This window comes from Pogona vitticeps, chromosome 1, assembly GCF_051106095.1.
Source record: "Pogona vitticeps strain Pit_001003342236 chromosome 1, PviZW2.1, whole genome shotgun sequence".
Taxonomy (NCBI): Eukaryota; Metazoa; Chordata; class Lepidosauria; order Squamata; family Agamidae; genus Pogona; species Pogona vitticeps.
This window is the reverse complement of record NC_135783.1, coordinates 253,221,631-253,241,149: the sequence shown is the minus strand read 5'-3', so window position 1 is coordinate 253,241,149 and position 19,519 is coordinate 253,221,631. Positions and strand designations below refer to the sequence as shown.

The 19,519-nt window shown below is 41.9% G+C and overlaps 1 protein-coding gene across 2 annotated transcripts in view; it reads right to left on the bottom strand.

Annotated features, from left to right (window-relative positions):
* Positions 1–19,519, bottom strand: part of PNPLA2 (patatin like domain 2, triacylglycerol lipase) — a 51,813-nt gene that overhangs the window by 10,895 nt on the left and 21,399 nt on the right. For both annotated transcript variants that reach the window (XM_020784140.3, XM_020784139.3), the window contains exons 2-6: positions 12,491–12,723; positions 12,067–12,132; positions 5,472–5,681; positions 3,480–3,540; positions 282–446 (exon numbers count right to left, since the gene is read on the bottom strand). In XM_020784140.3, coding sequence (XP_020639799.1) covers positions 282–446; positions 3,480–3,540; positions 5,472–5,681; positions 12,067–12,132; positions 12,491–12,723 — 735 coding nt within the window. The remainder of the gene's footprint in view (positions 1–281; positions 447–3,479; positions 3,541–5,471; positions 5,682–12,066; positions 12,133–12,490; positions 12,724–19,519) is intronic.

Sequence of the window (19,519 nt, the reverse complement as noted above, 5' to 3'; positions counted from 1 at the left end):
GTCAGTTCCGCTTTAGAGAGATATGAAAATGTTATTAGCACGATCCTAGGATAGTCACAGTTCTAACACTAGTTTAGATGCTCAACAGGTGCAAGAGTGTGTACTTATGACTCCCAACCACAGCTCCAGGTATAACCTGAGGTACACATATCCACGTGACTCCTGTTTCGGATACCACGGCAGAAGAGTGGAATTGAAAAGAATGTTGACTTAACATGGAGAGCCAAGGGTCAAGCAGAACAGCAAACTCTGTGTCAGCAGCTTCCAAGAAGTGATCTTACCTTGGTTTAATTTAGGAGGCAAGTGTTCAAGAATGTGTTCTTCAGCCTCTGCCAATGCAGTGTTCTCTCTCAGTTGATCCTCTTCTTCTCCTTCATGATCTCTCTCTTCCTCCTCATTTCTGATGGCGAGGAGAGGGCGGGTGGGTCTCGGGTGGTGAAGGAGGCCTGGGAACGGAAGGCAAGTTGCAGAATTGTTGAGATTCAATTAAAAAAGCTTTATACACTTGGGGATAAAATTTCTTCACTACCTTCTACTTGGAAAAAGTAGAAATCACAACAAGAGACCACTTCCTTGAAGGTTTCATCACCAGATACTGGGTGATATCCTGTTTTATTTATTTTGTTTATATGTCGGCTTCTACCCACCCACCCATCCACCCCCATCCAGGGCACCCAAGGTGGCTCACAACAATTAAAACCATACAACAAGTTAAAAAATACCATACAAAATCATATATTGAAAAAAAAAACACTGGTCAAGATTTAAAAAAAATTTTTTGAAAAATATTTAAAAACATTTTAAAGTATCTAAATTTTGTTTGGTTCCAGCTGGTTCAAAATGCTGCGACTAGCGCTGGTTAGACGAAGCCTCCAACTTCCTTCCTACAACCATTTCATTGGGTACCAGACTATTTCTAGGCTCAATTCAAAGTGCTGGTTATTGTCTCGAAAGCCCTCTATGGCTTAGGTCCAGGTTATTTGATGGACTATTTAACCCCATATGAGCCTTCTTGGCTCTTAAGGTCTTCTAGGGAAGCCCTTCTCTCAGTTCCATCACTTCCCAAGCTTGTTTTTTGAGGAGACAAGAGAGGGCCTTCTCAGTGGCTGCTCCCAGGCTTTGTAATGCAATGCCCTGAGAAGCCAGGTTGGCCCTCTCCCTCTTGTTTTTCTGTGCTCAGAGAAAGACCTTCCTTCTCTGCGCTTTTAAGGAATAGGGGGGGTTAGGAATGCTCTATTGAATAAATGGGGATTTTGGTGAGTCAACTCCTCCTTAAGCTCTACTGATTCATATGGGCCTCCTCTACTTGCAACTTTGCTAAGCAATGGGATTTCAGCCTCTTTGTGTAAAAAAGCAGGAGGAAAAAATGACCATCAAGGCATGTCAGATAGCTGAATACACTCTAGCACAGATATTGGCAAAGTGGTGTTGGTAGAACAGCAATCCTCACCACTGGCCAGATTGATAAATGCTAATGGGAGCAGCAGTCTACAAATATCTGGAGGCCCTCATTTTGACCTTCCACGCTCTAATGCAAGACAAGCGGGCCAGCTACATGATAACATGTTGTGTTCAATAAATATATTGTAGCATTTGGAGACTACTTCCTGCCTGCCACCTGAAAGCTAGAAACATTATTCAGCAAAAGTATTGAGTGTATTCGCGAAGGCTTTCACGGCCGGGATCTAATGGTTGTCGTGGGTTTTTCGGGCTCTTTGGCCGTGTTCTGAAGGTTGTTCTTCCTAACGTTTTGCCAGTCTTTGTGGCTGGCATCTTCAGAGGACAGCACTCTGTGCTCTGGATTGAGATTTTTATAAGATGTATGAATCATTCAGATCTACAGTAGTTCTGAAAACTCTGCCCATGATTTATCTTGGGTGAGTCACTTCTGTACATTCTGCAACATGACCTTGGACCTAAGATAGAACTATGAAGCCACAGATACGCACAAGAGATAATGCGAAAACATCTTTGTATCTTGGTTAACTTTAGATATTACATTACATTACAACTTTTGATATTTAGATATCATGCAGTCAATTCTGAATGTAGTTTCTCTATGCCACCCCTTAATTCCAAAGTGTGTGGAGCTTCATCAGTCTTGGTACATGACTGATGATTCATAACACATGAATTGTCAGGGAAAAGAAACAAACAAAAAAATCTGTGGAAAAAACTGGTGCACTATTGGCAGTACACCACAAGGTGACACCAGAGACACAAACAATCGTCTACGACCACAGCACTGGCAGACTAAATAATGATAATAATTTGTCATTGAGGCAATCCTGACATGGGGTGACTGTCCACGGGGTTTTCTCAGCATAGAGAACTCAGAAATGATGTATCATTCTCTCCTTCTGGGGGTGTTCTGGTATCGTGTACCATGCCCAAAGCCACACTTCTTCTCCCAGGAAGCACAGTGTGGGGAATCATACTCCCAACCCCTCCTCACTAAGCTATCCAGCCAGCTATCACCAAACTACGTAACAGCAATAGGAATAAAATAGGACATTAAGGAAACATTGAAGGAAGAAAAGGCCCCATCTTAGACCACCCAACACCATTGCCGTTTAGATACCTTTGGATGAAGATGGAATACTAAATAGACTAAATTCACTTCGATCCAGATTCAGGGGAAGAAATGCAGGAAATCCTATGGATTTGGGGCAAGCTGATCCACATTTCTTCCTTTGATCACATGACGCAAAGGGAAATGCTAATCTGCCCAGAGCTCCCCTGCCTAAATCCATAATGTTTCGCTCTGCTAGTGAAGCTTCTACTTTTTAAAAGTAGGAGTCAATTTCCATCTGTTCAAGCATGTGATTGCTTGAACCAATGCAGAAAAGTCACCAAGAACCGAGAGCAAAGCCCTTCCGCAAGGTTTCTTTCTCTTTCTTTAAACTAGCTGAACAGGATGTGTGTGTTTTTTAATGGAAAGTCCAGTGTAAAGCAAGCATTTTTCCCCTTTTCCTTTTCACCTGCAGCACTTTCAGTTCATGGCATCCATTGTTGTACTTACTGAAATGCAGGAAAAAAAAGCTTGACTTTACAACTTGACTTTTTTCTAATAGCTTGGTGCCAACAATGGAAAGCAGAACCATGAGTTAGTTAGAACCTTTCTTATTAAGTAGAAAAAAGGAAGATGACCCACAGGGAAATGAAATATCTATACCCTTAGTTGATTTTATTGACAGATACCTGTTGTAGAATTATCCTTCTATATTGCCTAGTGGAAAAAAGTTACCTGAATTTTGAAAACGTACTTAAAAGCAGGTATCATCCTTGTTAAAAGGGACTACTTGCTTTGCATGTTTTTCTCACTGCAAGGACTGCATATCTGGGTAGACAGAACAACTAAGGATGGATAGGGTGAGGATGATGGCAGTTCCAGTCCAACCCCCAGGGGACTGGATTGAAGAAGGTTTGTTTTAGAGAATGCAGCAATAAAAGGCACATAGCTTTAAGGAATCACTTACCATTCTTCTTCAAGAAATGCAAAGCATCTTTGTATCCCTGCTTGCACATGTCCCGCAGAACCTGCATGGATGGAAGACAGAACATGATGATGTCAGCCTATATTAAAACGCTGCAATTAAGACAGTCAAGAAGGGTTCATTTTCAATGTATTCATGAAGGCTTTCACAGCCAGGATCTAATGGTTGTTGTGGGTTTTTCGGGCTCTTTGGCCGAGTTATGAAGGTTGTTCTTCCTAACGTTTCGCCAGTCTCTGTGGCCGGCATCTTCAGAGGACAGAAGTAGCACTCTGTGCTCTGTTCATTTTCATTTACCATCATGTCCATCCCAACTATGTATTCTAGGACAGTAATATGTTGGGGACAGAAAAGCAAATACCCATGGACATTTGTAGTGCTTAAATGGCAGCATGTGTGACATCAGCTGGAGACAGATCTATGAATAAACCTTAGTGCTTAGGCCCATGAAAGGCAAAATTAGTAGAACATCATCACTTAGTCAAAATGTTTCTTTATTTTATTGAGCACTGTGGCAATTGTTTAATCCAGCAAATAGTTCTAAGCCATACTTTGATGCAATAAGAAGCAAAAGGAGGTAAAGAAACTGTCTGATGTACATGGTGTGAACTGGTGTGTCTCTGGGCTCTAATAAAAAACAAAACAGATTCTGCCAGCTATTCACCTGCCTCTCTTCTGAGTAGGGCTATGTAGCAAAAAGGGGAGAATCTGCAAAAATGGTTCTCCTCCTCTTTCCACTCATGAAGGTCTCCACTCGTTGACACAGAATTACTACCTGAAATATTTATTAACTAAACTGCAGATAAAATAACCACATGTTCCAAGTTAAGTAAAGAAGAAACGAGCAACATCAGTCACATATAATTCACAGGTATTCCCAAAACAAACTTTACAATTTCTCACTGTATATTGTCAAGAGTTGTTCATGCTGTTCCAGCACAATAATTCCATCCTACAGTAGTACTGCAAGACTTTCAAAGGCTTATGAAAGATTCTCTCCCTGCTCCTGCTTTTTTTAAACAGTAAGATGGATTAATCACAAGGCCAGGAAAGTTTATGTTACTCCTTGGCACCTTCTCAAGAATAAGTGTGTATGTTCAGGTCACATAAGGCACATTGGCTTATGACTCCTGTGATTTTCAGTGATTTTGTTGCTTGCTTCTAAAAAGAAATTGTGTAGCTATTCATGAAATTCTATATGCCCAACTTTCAGATGGCATGACAACACTGAGGCACTGTTGGAGGACAGGGCTGTTGCTCTACCTTTGCGGATCCAAGTTTTGCTGTCACAAAAAACTGACAGCACATCAAATAAAGCGTGTAAAATCCAATTTACCTTTGCCACTTCATCCCACAGAGATGTCTGTGAGAGAGTAAATCTTGTGTAGGAAAAACATTTACTTTGAGTGTCAATATGTATAGGAGAAGTGGGGAAGGAATGAGGAGGTGAGCAAGCCACGTAGGTTAGACATTTGTCTTTTGCATTTAGTCAAAGCAACAGCTTCTTGGAGTTTAAAATTTTTCCAAAATGGCTGACCAGATCACATGCTTTCAGGTGTATTATTTTCACTGCTCAGAGGACTTTGAGCCTTTAAATTTTCTGCCAGACTATGTGCTAAGGAGCTAGTATGACCAGGTAGTTTCTCTTTTCATAGCTTTTAGCAAGCTAAGCATTTTAGGTGGCTACATTCCTATCTACATTTACATACGAGTAAACCGCTTTAAATATAGTGGATCTTCCAAGTAAACACAAGGCATGCCTATCTGCATTTCCTAGTGTGTTAAAATGCTTCATGGAGGCGATGAAATTGCAATCGTTCATAGCTATCTTCTCAATAAAACATTTCCTAAGGGTCTTGCAAGGGGAAATCTTCAAACGAACGTCCTTGGCAGTAGAAGCTGCCGTACCAATGTAAAACAAAACAAAATCCCCACAAATGAAGCTCCTGTCTCTTCAGAGTCATCCTGGGCTCTCACCTGAGGCTCTGGTGGGAACAGGGCCTTCGAGAGGCGGTAGAGGTTGCGCAGATTGAACTGAATGCTGGTATTGGTCACCCTGAGCTCATGGATATTTGTGGAACTGTCCCGTGGACAGATATCACTCTCGCCCGAGAAGGGAGATACCGTGATAGTGTTCTTCAGTTCATACTGTGGCAGGTTGTCTGAAATCCCTCCATCGACATACCTCTGGGAAGACAGAGAATTAAAGACAATGTTAGTGTGATTTTTAAAATATATATGTATTTCTAATGTGTTCTGCCCTCCTAGATTTTTTTAATGTTTATAAGCAGTTGCAGATGTAATGATATCACTTAGCACTTGCTAGGTTAGGAAGCACAGTCCACGGGACTAGCAAGAATTCTAAAGAACTGGGCTCTTCTCCTGCGTATCTCCCTGGCCCTACCTTGATTCTGTGATTTTTTGTCGATCAGACCAATGAAACTGCCCAAGTATTATGAAGAAATGCCTCTTCCTATGCCTTGTTGTCAGCTGCAGGCCTCAGGTGTATCTGCAGAAGTATGTTTAGTCTAAAGGGCAGAATGCAAGATTTGGTTGCTCCGAATTTTTTTCTGAAATTAAAAATACGTCCAGGGTAGAGTGACTTCTGTGAAACAAGGCATAGCCACTTCACAGCTGTCATTGTGAACATTATTATGTAACAAGAGCAGCAGAGAAATAAATTTATGGCTCTGTATCACTGCCCTTTCACGTACTTTCTAGAAGGGAACAGTTTGTGCTGACCTTCCCTGGAAGTTTCCAGACCGCAGCAGTGGAATTCAACAACATGATACTCTTTTCCACAAAGACATGCAGATATACCAGCAAGGCAGAAGGATGAGCTCATCCCCCAGTATTATCCCAGTGATAAACAAAGCCTAGCATATATATGCAGGATCCTTGGTCCCCTCTCTGTGTCGCTACTGTCACAAGGGTGAAATCAAAACCTTTTGTCCTCTAGTCCTGTCAGTCACAGTTGTGTCTAAATCTGATTCCGGTGGTTAACCTTCACGACCATTAGCTGAAACAAGCCAGGTGCAAATCCTATTGCACAAATACATGCACATTGCTTGAGGCTGCCTCCCCAGTAGCTGTGCCAGCACTGAAGCAGGGCTGCTGTCCCCCAAAACACTTCCACCAGCGCATGGTGCAGCTGGGTGTGCCGAGGACTGATGGTGCAATTACACAGTGCATTTCCATGTTGCTGGGCACAACACCTGGCATATTTATCCTGGCATCATTTTATGTTGTGCCAGCCCAGCATAATTTGAACTTGATTGTTTTCAGCAATCTTTAATCCATGTTAATTGCACCTTCTCTGGGATGGACCCAACACTTGACTGCGGTTGGTCCAAAATGAAGCAAAAGCTTCCAAACTGCAGCTTGTTCTCATAACAAGCCAGTGTCGGTCATTACATCTGAATGAGTCCCACTGGGCTTCTCAAAGATACCCGAAGTCTGCCTGCCCTCTCCCCCAATGTACTGCCTTATGGCCTGGGATGGGCAGTGGCTGGACAAGCCTCAGTTCCAGTGACATTAGCAGAAGAGCTCAAGGAGAGGCTGCAATAGGACTGACAGACATTAGGCAGTGCTCTCATTTGCAGTGCTACTAATTAATGTGCTAGCTTGTTTGCATCTTTTTGGCTGCAGAAAAACAATGCAAAGCCAGATCACTACCATCTATACAGGAATCATTTGGGGACTGAAGGATCTCTCATATCTAAAGACAGCCCTGCACTCCATCCCCCTAACAACCACCACCACCACTACTCAATTTTCAATTTTTGCCGTTCATGGGGACACGAGAAAATACAACTGCAGAAATGAGACTGCCACCTTCACTTGCATGGTACACCACTCACCAGAGATAAACATTTAATAAAGCAGCTGTATATACAGCTTAGCAAAAGTGTAGACCAAATGAAAAAAGAGGCCATGTCCAAGTACAAATAATATTAAAATGACATAAAATATTCTCATTACATATGGATATGTATACACTGGTGCCTCACACAACGATGTTAATTGGTTCCAAAAAAATCAACGTTGTGTGAAACATCGTTCTGTGAAACACCATTTCCCATAGGAATGAATTGAAAACTGGTTAATCCGTTCCAATTGGAACAGATTGCCATCGTTCAGTGAAAATCCCCATAGGAAACATCGTTGAGTGAAACAATGTTTCCTATATTGGAATGTATTGAAGCCGACTCAATACATTTCAATGCCTTTGCGAAGTCCTTTTTCGCTCCTGTAAAAGTGTCTTACAATGTTTGGACACTGTTTTAAATGATTGCAATGGTTAGTCCACCTCCTGAAACCTATGCAAACTTAATTTGATGTTGTTCAGAGTCGTCCTTAATTTTTAGTGATTTTTTGAATTTTCTCTCATTGGAATGTATTGAACTTTCCGTCCAATGCATTCCATTGAGAGAAAATTCAAAAAATCACCAGAAATTAAGGACGACTCAGAACAACACCAAATTAAGTTTGCATAGGGTTCAGGAGGTGGGCTAACGATTGCAAGCATTTAAAACCTGTTCCAAACATTGTAAGACCCTTAAAAATGAGCGAAAACGGAAGAGCTTCAAAAGCACTGAAGCCGGCTTCAGTGCTTTTGAAGTCTTTTCCGATGTCCCTTTTCGCTCATTTTTAAGGGTCTTACAATGTTTGGAACAGGTTTTAAATGCTTGCAATTGTTAGCCCACCTCCTGAACCCTATGCAAACTTAATTTGGTGTTGTTCTGAGTCGTCCTTAATTTGTGGTGATTTTTTGTTTTCCCTATTTAAATGAATTGAACTGTCCATTCAATTGATTTAAATGGGGAAAATAAAAAAATCATCAAAAATTAATGAAGACTCAGAACAAAACCAAATTAAGTTTGCACATATTTCACAAGGTGCACTATGGAATCCAAGCATTTAAAACAGGTTTCAAACATTTTAAGACACTTTTAAATGAGCAAAAAGGGACATCGTTAAGTGAAATTCCCCCATAGAGAACATCGTTAAACGATGGGGGAAATTCCTCAAAAAAACCCATCGCTGTGTGAATTCATCGTTGTATGAAGCAATCGTTGGGCGAGGCACCACTGTATATAGCCCTACTTTTAGCACATGCTTAAAATGCACAATCACTGCCACATGCCAATTCGAGGGGCAACCTATTCCAAAAAAAGGAATGGAGTGGGGCAACTACACTGAATGTCCTTTTTCTATCGTAGCCACAATGTACTAACAAGCTTGTATGTCTGCAGGGGACTAATCCTCCTATGTGCCATATACAGACAGTATGTGCCAAAGGTGGTTCATGGGCCATGGAATCTCATTTCCATTGCTGAGATCCTGTTTGTATTTAATGCCGAATCTAAGCAGTTGACACTACCAGTGTGACACCAGACCTTCAGATGTTGCCACTGTGACCTTTTCAGCAGACCAATGCCATTGAGAAGATCAATAGGCGAAGAGGAGGTTTTGTGAAAAGCAAAATTATACCCTGTTGTACGGATGATCCTGGAGATGGGGGAGGACATGTGCTCATTGCAATAATGAAAGCTTGCACCTTTTGTCACTAATTTCCAGTGACCTCCACAATCTTATTACATATTTATGCCTGTGTAACTTCATTTGTGTAAACTTCATAAGCGAATTGCCATAAATCATGAAGTCTGCATAAGCATTTGTTACCACATATGGAGTCACGCAATTGATATGCAACAGTAGAGGCCTATACTCCTAAATTGCAGCAATTCACTTCTGAAATTTATACCAAAGTTAACACCAGTGTGTGTAGCGAACCGAATTCTGGCTAATAAAAAGGAGGCTATTCATTAATACTGCTTATAATAGGGATAACATAACGCGACACATAACACAACACAAGCCAGGTGTTCTGAGGGCAACAAAATAGTTACTTCCCAATTAATATTGATGAAATGGGTCTCCAACCAGTGGAAAAAAGGTTAAGGACTGAGGGATTTCAGTTGACAACCTGCCACTCCTACTAAGAAAAGAAACCAGCAGCACCTGTTTCCCCTGCACAGCAGTGCTTTGGAGCCAAGAAGAGTCATTTGTCATCATTTATCTGCTAGCTTGCACCACCCTCAGAAAACAGAATAAAGTTCACCCTGGAGCAGAAGCAGACTGGCTGGAGTCAGGAGAAGGACAAAGTGTTTTCCAGCAACCAAGGCCTTGTAGCCTTTCTCCTTTCAAGCTTGTTCCAGAAAGCTCAGCACATTCCTCTACCTCAGCTAGTTTCAATGGGTCCAGCTCTAGCTACTACACACAAAGTCAACAAATACTGATAAAGTTCACCTCCTGTGCCCCTGGCAATAAAATCAGCCCTGCTTTCCTCTTTTTTCTTTCTTTCACATCCCACTAGGTGTTCCTCTACTTTAATATGCAGTCATGAAATGGGAGTAGGGGGAGGAAGGCAGGTAAAGAGCAATGCAGAACATATAGATGGTGGGGGCCCTTTAGCCTTGAAGCACTGATTCAAGATGTTTTGGCAACAGTTGTCCAAGTCAGCCTTAGTTGCATAGCATCTTGACTCCCACAATGCACTGTACATTGGACTACTCTTCAACTGGTGCAAAACAGCAGCTAACTGCTGCACGGGATCAAGAACACGTTTTGCCTGGAGACCAAACAACCTGTGCTGGTTGCCAATTGCTTTCTGGGCCCAATGCAAAGGGCTTGTTTTAACCTTGGTGCATGCGCCTATCTGCATGATGGCCTGTTTCATTATGAATCTGAAATTCTGCATTGAGGCTTCTTCCATTAATCATCCTTTCCTGCTGCCTGGAAAGGCAAAGGGCATATGTCTGCACATCACAAAGTCTCTTTTATACACCCCTGAAAGGATAGTTGTGGCACCTGCAGCTTTCTTGATGCTGACAAACAACTCCTCCTATGATTTCTTGTCAGGTTTCCTGCCAGCGGCTGGGCTGCTAGGGCTTTTGGGAAATGGAGTTCAACAACATCTGAAAAGTCACCTAAGAATTGGTACAGCGTAGCAGTTAAGGAACTAGAATATGAACCAGGAAGTATGTTTCAAGGTGGATTCCAGCAGCTTCATTCCTCCATTTGTGACTTGTGGATAAATTATATGGATGACCTTGTAAGGATTCCAGCATGAGAATGAATGTGAACCTTTGCAAGGGCAACATACAAAATGCTATTTGCAGGAGCACCAACTCTTGCACCTGCCATGGGAGAGATTGGAAGATCCAGGTACTTTAAATACAACTTGCTCCATGGAAGTTATAAGAACTGACCCAGTTGCTCCCTTTGGCAAAGCCAGAGAAGGAGCTCAGATGCAATACGGGTTCTCCCTAAAGTCCCCAAACAGTAAATTTTCGTCTCTGCTCTGGCATGCTGAAGAATTACAAAGGCCTTGTCTACATAGGCTCTTTTGGAGCAGGCTGGTGCTGGCCAAACAGGGTTGCTTGGAGCTGGATAGCGGTCAAGTATGTCATTTGGTATGATCCAAACATCCAAACGGCATATTGCACCTCAAACGACTATTTGGTCAGGCTCCTTCCACTGGGAATTTCCCACATCGTAAAGTCACTTAAGAAGACAACCACTTCATAATATTGGTAAATTAAACATTTCCTCTCCTCCAAGGAAGTGCAAAGGGAATGGAAAAAAAAATCTGACTTGATTAAGGCAGTACTGATGCACTGCATCACTTATTTGAAAAACATAAAAAGTAGAAAACTTCCTCCCAGAAGTGGAAAGAGATAGGAGAAGGCAAGGAGGGGGATTTTTTTGCTAGTTTCTTTGTAACTTTTCTTAAATGTTGGGTTCTGCAGCCAAATCCAGTACTGGACAGTACTTGCCATTTGGCTGTGGACAGTTTCTCAACCTGACCTTTACGACAAGTCAAAAGGAAAGGGGGAAAAATCCCCCTCCTTGCCCCCTCCTACCTCTTCCAGCTTCTGGGAAGAAGTTTTTTTTTAAACCACAATGAAGTGAGAGTACCTGCACAAAAAATGTAGAGCCCTACGACAAAGGTCCAGAAAGATGGAGATAGAAATGCTCCATGAAAGGGATAGTTTGCTCCAGCAATTATGTCATGTGATTGTATTAAAAGGAACAAACCAGCCCATCCCTAAACAGTGGATCAAACAGTGGGCTAAATGCACCTAAAAAGGCTCACAGGCTAATATGAAGAATTTCAACTTGACTGTGCATGTGGTGCTTTTCTAACTCCAAAGCCCCACACAAGGTTTTTTGTTGGTGTTTTTGCCACTGAAATAGGTGGCTTATCACTGCAGTTTATATTTGCAATCTTCTTGACACTTCTTGGTAGCAATCATGGTAGGTATCTGTCTGACACCATTCAAAATCCTTAATCAGGTGCAGAAAAATAAGACTTGGGGGCAATTGATTTTGGTTCCAGTCTGTTAAAATCCAAACATACTTAAGTGGGGTTTGCGCTCAAATCTTAAAAGTCCGCACATTAGGAAAATCATATAGTCTCTTCAGAGCTTTGATAGCTCTTCCTTCCTCCTTGAGCTTACATGAAAAACAGGTCAAAATACCCAGAAGTCCCCAGTGCCCTACCTACCACTCCTTGAAGACTTGGAGGGATCAGACCACAGTATACTGGGATGAAAGCACTGCAGACGCAGGCCTGTAAAAAAGAAGAAAAAACCACACACACACACAATGAGTGGAAGTTTCTCAGGCAGAGTACATAGCTTTCAGAGCCATATCCTTATACACACACCTCCCCAATTTCTCCCCTTTCCCCTCTCCCCCCATTTTACCCTCTAGTGGCAAACTTTTTAAATTGGTGGTGTGGGGTGCAAAAAATTCCCAAAACATGGTAGAACTGTCTCCAAAAGGGTCCAATACAATACAAGTCACAGCTTCATAATAGAGATCTCTTGTGAATGCATCGTTAGATCAAACCTTCCAGTCACGAGTGGTTAGGAACCACAGCTTTGCACGCAACACTATTAGAGGGAAGTCAGAATGCTATTACTTGCCTGAATAAGCTCCTCTTTAGTGCTAAACTCTGACAGTATAACGTTCTCTCCATCAGAAACGCGCGTCAGAGAGATTCCCAAGTGGCCACTGGCCACCTCATGCGCATTGTCTGGCAGAGTCTTGTATAGGCAGTTACGGATGATTTTCACCAGGTTGAAGGAAGGATGCAAAGGGCCAAGAAACCTCTTCCGTGCTTCTTTGGAGACATGAATTATATTTGCACCAGCCTCACCTAGAATATAGAAAGCAACACACATTAGCCATAATAATAATAATAATAATAATAATAATAATAATAATAATAATAATAATAATAATAATAATAATAATAATAATAATAATAATAATAATAATAATACACAAAATCAAGCTAATAGATTTCACACACACATCTCTGGAGAGGCAGAGGTGACAAGTAAGTACATTCACAGTAGCGATGGAGAACCCGTGGCCCTTCTGATATTGCTGGATTCCTTTTTCCTTTGGCCCCTGACAGCCTGGAAGATGATGAAGGATATTTAGAGCTGTGGTTCTACACCATTTAGAGGGCCCAAAGATCTCCCACTCCATTTAGACCCTTTTATACAACAGGTGTCAATGAAACAGACATAACAGAGCACCATTACTCTTGTGTTATATCCCATCCAGTCACTTCTGACTTAAGACGATCCTGTGAGTCCATGACCTCCAAAAGGTCCTATCATTAACAACTTCACTCAGGTCTTGCAAACTAAAAGCATCAATCCATCTCGTGTCAAGTCTCCTTCCTATTCTACTGCCTTCCACTTTTCCTAGCATTGTCAGGTTTTCCATTAAATCTTGCCTTCTCGTGATATGCTCAAAGTACAATAATCCCATTTTAACCGCTTTTGCTTCTTGAGAGAGTTTGAGAACCTGCTACTACATCTGGGGTCATAAAACAGGTAAGACAGAGAAAGAGAAATGTAGTTTATGGAAGATCAGCCAGCAACTGAAAGAACAATCAAAATGGATACTTCTTCTCTCCTATATTCTGCCAGAAAATGCTGTTGCCATTTTAATGATCCTTTGTAACATTAGAATACAGGAGCTCTATTTGTGCCATTAGATGAAGGAGTTACACAACTGAGCAGCTCATTGTAAGGTTAAAGGGAAAATGCACCGCTCCCCAAATGGACTGAATTCTGCAGCTTCTCAATAAAAAACAGACTGTCACATCTCCTAGAGGCTTCCAGAGATACAACAATCTATTTTTAGGCTTTTTCTACCAGCAATGTGGAGCTTTTCAAGGGCTATACATAAAGGGTCATGTCATTACACACACACCCCTCGTGATTGATTGCAAAACAGGCATAGAAGCCACTTCTTTTGGAAGGTTCTGTTTTATTCCCAAATTCAGTTTTCAGCATTTTTTTAAATCACACCATGTTGCCCACTAAGAATTTTCTAACATGTCGTAGAATACCTTGCACTTTTTGTTCTTTTTCTTCAGTGTAGCATCTCACCTGAAGAAAACTCTCCACAAAGTTTGTTGATTAATTTGCAACTTATTTTTTTGATCTTAAGGAAGACATGGTTATGGACCAGTTGACATTATGGGGTTGTTGCTCTTTTACTCAAATGAATCAATGTCCCTGAAAACATTTTGTAATAGACCAATTCCCTTGAAATTGTTGTTTTACTGCCCTTTTAAAAGCCATGGGTATTTCCTAAAAAGCCAATTTCTCTTATAAGTTCACCTCTGATGAACACATGGGTCAGTGGCGTAACAGTCCTTGGCTGGAACTACATCTCTGCAATAATCTGCAGCAAAGGCATTTACTGTGGGTTGGCAGCAAACAGGCACAAACCTGATTGCAGCACACACCCTCTTTTTAATGTGTACCAACTTCCTGTGCCTGCTTAGTGAGAGGGTGTGCCTCACTTCTCAGTCCCTCGCCCTCCACCCCACTTTGCCTTGCTCCAGAGCCTCTTGTTTTCCTCTGGAGGAGACATGCTCCTGTGAACAGAAGAAGGGGAAATTAACAGCATGCCTACTCAGAAGTAAGCACCACTGACTTCGAGAGGTCTAAAAGATCTACAAACTTTTTTTCACATTTTTCAGTGAGCAATCCTGGGGGATTTTTTTTAACCAAGGACAAACTAAAACAATTTGGTATTTAAAAAGCCCAAGCAGAAAAATGCAGTCTGGGCATCATTTTTAATTCGCAGTAGGGCTTGGCATCAAGTGTAGCAACAACAGCCACTGGGGATTCCAGCCAGTTCTTTCAGAATGTGTTCTTTCAGCCCTTGCCTACAGTCTTCTTTATGTGTCAGCCTGCTGCCAGAGTCAATGGTTCTGCACAACGGATGAAGCCCTCCAAGCACGTAGGGCCAGGCACACTTAGCTATTAACTGGGTGGTGGAAGTGTCCGTTTTGTTTCGGTAAATTTTATTTACTGAAGTAAGAGGGGATAGTACAGGTTCCCCCCCCCCCAGAAGTAAACCTGAAAGTCCACCACCCCACCCCATGCAATATTCACAAGGAAATATTTTTAGAAAAATCTCTGGTATATTAATGAACATTTTGTAGTGCTTGATGTGAGCAAAGCAAAATAGACTGTAGAAGGACATTTTCAGTCAGATAATTACAAAACATATTACTCTCGGAAATGACAAACTCTGAAGGCACTGTAAGCCTCCAACAGTGGGGCAACGTACAGCACAACCAATTGCATGCTATGGAAGTCTGACTGAATAATATCGAACTTCTTTCAAAGCCAATCAATATAGCCATCATCCAAGTCTATGCTTCAACAACAGATCCTAAAGAAGAAATGGGAAGCTTTTATTCAGGTACCCTAGAACAGTGGTCCCCAACCTTTTTAACACCATGGACCGGTTTAAACTGCACATGAGGGGAGACCTGTGCATGTGTGTATGCATGCAAGAATATGTCTGTGTGTGGGGAGGCATGTCGGCCGACTATGCACGGGGAGGGGAGTCCGTGCATACATGTGGGGGCATGTGTGTGTGCATGGGGAGTGTGCGTGCATGCATGCGTGGGCCATGCATGCATCTATGTGTGCGTGGGGAGCATGCGTGCATCTGTGCATGCAGCGGGCGAGAGATCTGTCTCCACAGCCCAGTCCTGTCAAGGTACAGACTGGGACCAATCTGCAGACTGGGGGTTGGGGACCCCTACCCTGGAAGAAATCCTAAAACAGGAAGTGCTGATAATTGTACATGACCTACAAATCCCCACAGAGAACCGACTTCACCAAAAAAAGAAGAGTAGCTTTGATTCAGTCTAATTCTGTCAAGAGTCCTGTCAAATGACAATCAAACTTTCAGAAATGATACCAATTCTTTCCCTAAAGATCCAGTGATCTTTATTTTCACGCAGCTACAGAATGTAAACATTTGTGGGAAGCAGAACTTGGACAGAGTTCCTAATCCAGTCCTCTGAAGATGCTGGCCACAGAGACTGGTGAAACGTCAGGAAGAACAACCTTCAGAACACGGCCAAAGAGCCCGAAAAACCCACAACAACCATCAGAACTTGGCAGCTTCATCCTTAGCTGTCTCAGTGAGCTGGAGTAGGTCAGAGGTTTGGCTTGGTGGAAAAACAAGGAGAAGCTCATTCTTTCGCTTCCTCTCAAGCCACTCAAACCAGATAAACCATGCCTGCCTGAGGGCTGGAGAGAACCGAGGCGTCAACAAGTTAAACCTATAAGAATAAAAGATTCTGTAGACTAAACAAGAACTGCCATCATGACAGGCCAGCTGAGGAGGCTTTTTACTCCTCCGGTTCAATTTGAAAACAACCACACACAAAAACCTAAGTGTTTTCAAAGACTTAAAATCTAGATGCTGGCAGGTGATGTCAAACAAGTATCTAGGATTGTAATACTGGGCAGTCATACCCCCATATACCTGTCTGTCTGATGCTAATGTAAACACATACACACACACACAAACTCATTCTGTTACTCAGTGTAAGTATTCTTATTTAGTATTACTCTTCTGTCTCCGATCTCTGCTAAGCAGGAGAAACCAAAATGGAGTGTCAGTCATACTCTGAGAGAGCAAGACAGACAAAAGCCTTGCACGTATAACAGGATTTCCTCCATCCATAACTATCCTATGCCCAAGATGGGAGCAAGAGAAAATCTTTTCCCAAGACTAGGGCAAGCCAGAAGGGAAAGGAATTGCTCTCTTCAGCTGTTTGGCCTCAGAGCCCTCTGGAGACAGTTCTTTGCCAAACGCACCAACACAAGAGACGTCGGTTGTTTCATTTACCCCAAAACCTCTGTTTGCAAACTGGACAGGGCCAAGGTACCCTGCAGAGGAAGGGTAAAGAGAGTCAACTTCAGATTTCTTAGAAGAGAGGCTCAGCTTTGGATGCACCAAAGGGGATGACGTTTATTCAAACAAGCTTTGAAACAGATAAATGAGCAAGTACTGTAACCTTGAGAGACAGTACACAGGGAAAGAGAAAGAGAGAGAGAGAGACCTTTGCAGGAAGAGCCAAATAACACAATGTAGCTCTGAGAATGCTACGGAGAATCATCAACAGGAGGTTAGAAAGTTCACAAGAGTAGCTGGAGGAAGGACGTGTCTCGGATACACCTGTTATTAAGGAATCAAAATAGCTACTCCTAAAATAGCATTTCCATTTTTGTAGTGTAAGTGTATGGGGTCTTGGAGAATACAAAATCCTTCAGATGTTGTTGGACTGCAGCTCCCACCATGCCTCACTACTGACTCTGCAGGCTAGGACTGATGGAAGTTGCCAAGTTGTCTTGGAACTCTACAGTAGTCCCAAAATATAAACCTACATACATTTGGTTACAATTTAGCAATGTCTGGAAGGTCACAGGTTCTCCAATCCAGAATATAAAATAATAGAAATAAATGCTCTGTGTGTGTGTGTGTGTGTGTGTGTGTCTCGCTCTCTTCCATGTCAGAGTTCTCTCTCTCCCACCATCTCTATACTTCTAGCTACATTAATTCATGATGCTGCATGACTATTATGCAGATGCACCCTCTGTTGCCATTCAACTTTTCTGCTTTCTCCCAACTGCTCAGAAGCTCCACTTTGGTTAACTCCAAGATTCTTAAAAGTTCCTGATACCCAAGACAGAGAAACACCGAGTTAGAAGCACTACCAGTTTTCTTGTCAGCAGAGGTCAAACTGGCCTGTAAAAATATCTGACTAACAGAAAACAAAGGAGTCACAATAATCATCAGCTGATAAGGCTTGTCTGTGAGAAAGAGGCTGGGTTGCAACCAAGAATTTTCATTTTGGAACTGGTGGCTCTTCCTGGAAAGGGTCCATTGCAGAATAAAGGGCACTTGCTCAAGCCAGGGACATTCCAGCTTCCTTTGGTATTCCGGGACATCCCATAGAGAGGACAGTTTACCATGTGAGGCCTAAATCAATCTTGTAGGAATGTAAACCTCTGATGGTCAGAATGCATATCCAGCTTTGGGGGGGGGGGAGAGATAATCATCTCTCCGCTTTCTACCCTGAACTACTCTAGCTATCAAAAGTGAAAACCCCATTAAGACTCAATTTGTTCTCATGCATATATAAGTGTCATTTAAAAAAATACCCTTCCCCTTCAACAGGCATTTCTTCAAATTCATATTATAGAGATATGTGGGAGAATTTATTTAAAGTGAAACACACATCATCTCCAGTGCAAGATCTGCATTCCAACTACGGATGGAAGGACAGCAGAATCAATTCAGGCATCAAAAAGGTTTTCTAAGTACAAACAAAGAGCAGAAGAAAATCCACCAACAACCAGTTTTGTGTGCTGCTGAAGAAAACATCCTGAAAATGGGTCTTACACAAATGGAAACACTGGTGAGTTCAGTGTTGTTCCTGTTACACTGGGGGGGGGGGAGGAACAAACAGATGAAGTTACAACACTGTTGAGCAGCTCTATGGGTTTGAGAAGACAAAAGCTGTGTCTTCAAAAGCTGTGGTTTGAGATACCAGAGATTCAGAGAGTGAAGAACAACAACTTCTCACTGAGCTAGAAAGGCCAAAAAAAAGTTCTGTGGCAAGTTGTTAATGAAGGAACAGAAAATGAGTCATGTTGCCTTGAGAAAGAAACAGCTGCTCTGGTGCTAGGCTGGATTTACATAGGCACTGATCAACATTCACTGGTGATGGAGACACTACGTTTATGGCAGTGGTGTTTTCATAAAGAACTCTTGTGTGAACAGAACAGTGATTTTTTTAAAAAAAAATATGGATTTTGCTAGTTTCCTACACATTCTGCCTCCAAAGCATTTTTCTGTCCTTCACCAGTTGTGTGTGTTATCTTATTCGTATAATGACTGTGCCAAAGCAACCTGCTGTTTTCTTACAAGGCTATCATGACCCAATGGCTATCTCCCTGTCCTAGACCCTGTGCCAACTGCCTTAAGCTTACAGCATTTGTATTTTTACGTAGTCCACGTTGGCTCAACACTCATTTAAATAAAAACAGGCTTTGCTTTTGCGGAACTTATTTTTCACCCCATGCAATAATGAAAGCAGGAAATTCAGTATTTCAAAAGAAATATACTGCAAGTGATGAGAAGCAGCATTAGTGAAATTACCTGAAGAAGATCATCTATAATATATCATCATCTTTTGGGATGATATCTTAGACCCAAGCAGAGATTGGAAAAGTTCCTGATGAACTCCAGCTCCCAGAATCTCCCAGCTGGCATGACCACAGACCATACTGGCAGGGGGATTCTGGGAGATATACCCCCCAAAAATAGTGTTCCTGAGCCACAACAGCAGACAATTTAAACAACACATTATTTAGAGTTCCATCTAGACCATGGACCAATTACTTTTTCATTTGCAGCTGTGACCTATGCCCTCCTTTGCCAACCATGCATTTTAGTACATAGGACAAACAAGACAATCCCTACATTTAAAAAATTATGGACACAGTGTAAAAATTATAAGGAATGGCAACACACAAAAATCTGTTTCAGAACATTTCAACCTACGTGGATAATCTCTGCATGAACTAAAGGTCATCACCTTGGAGATAAAA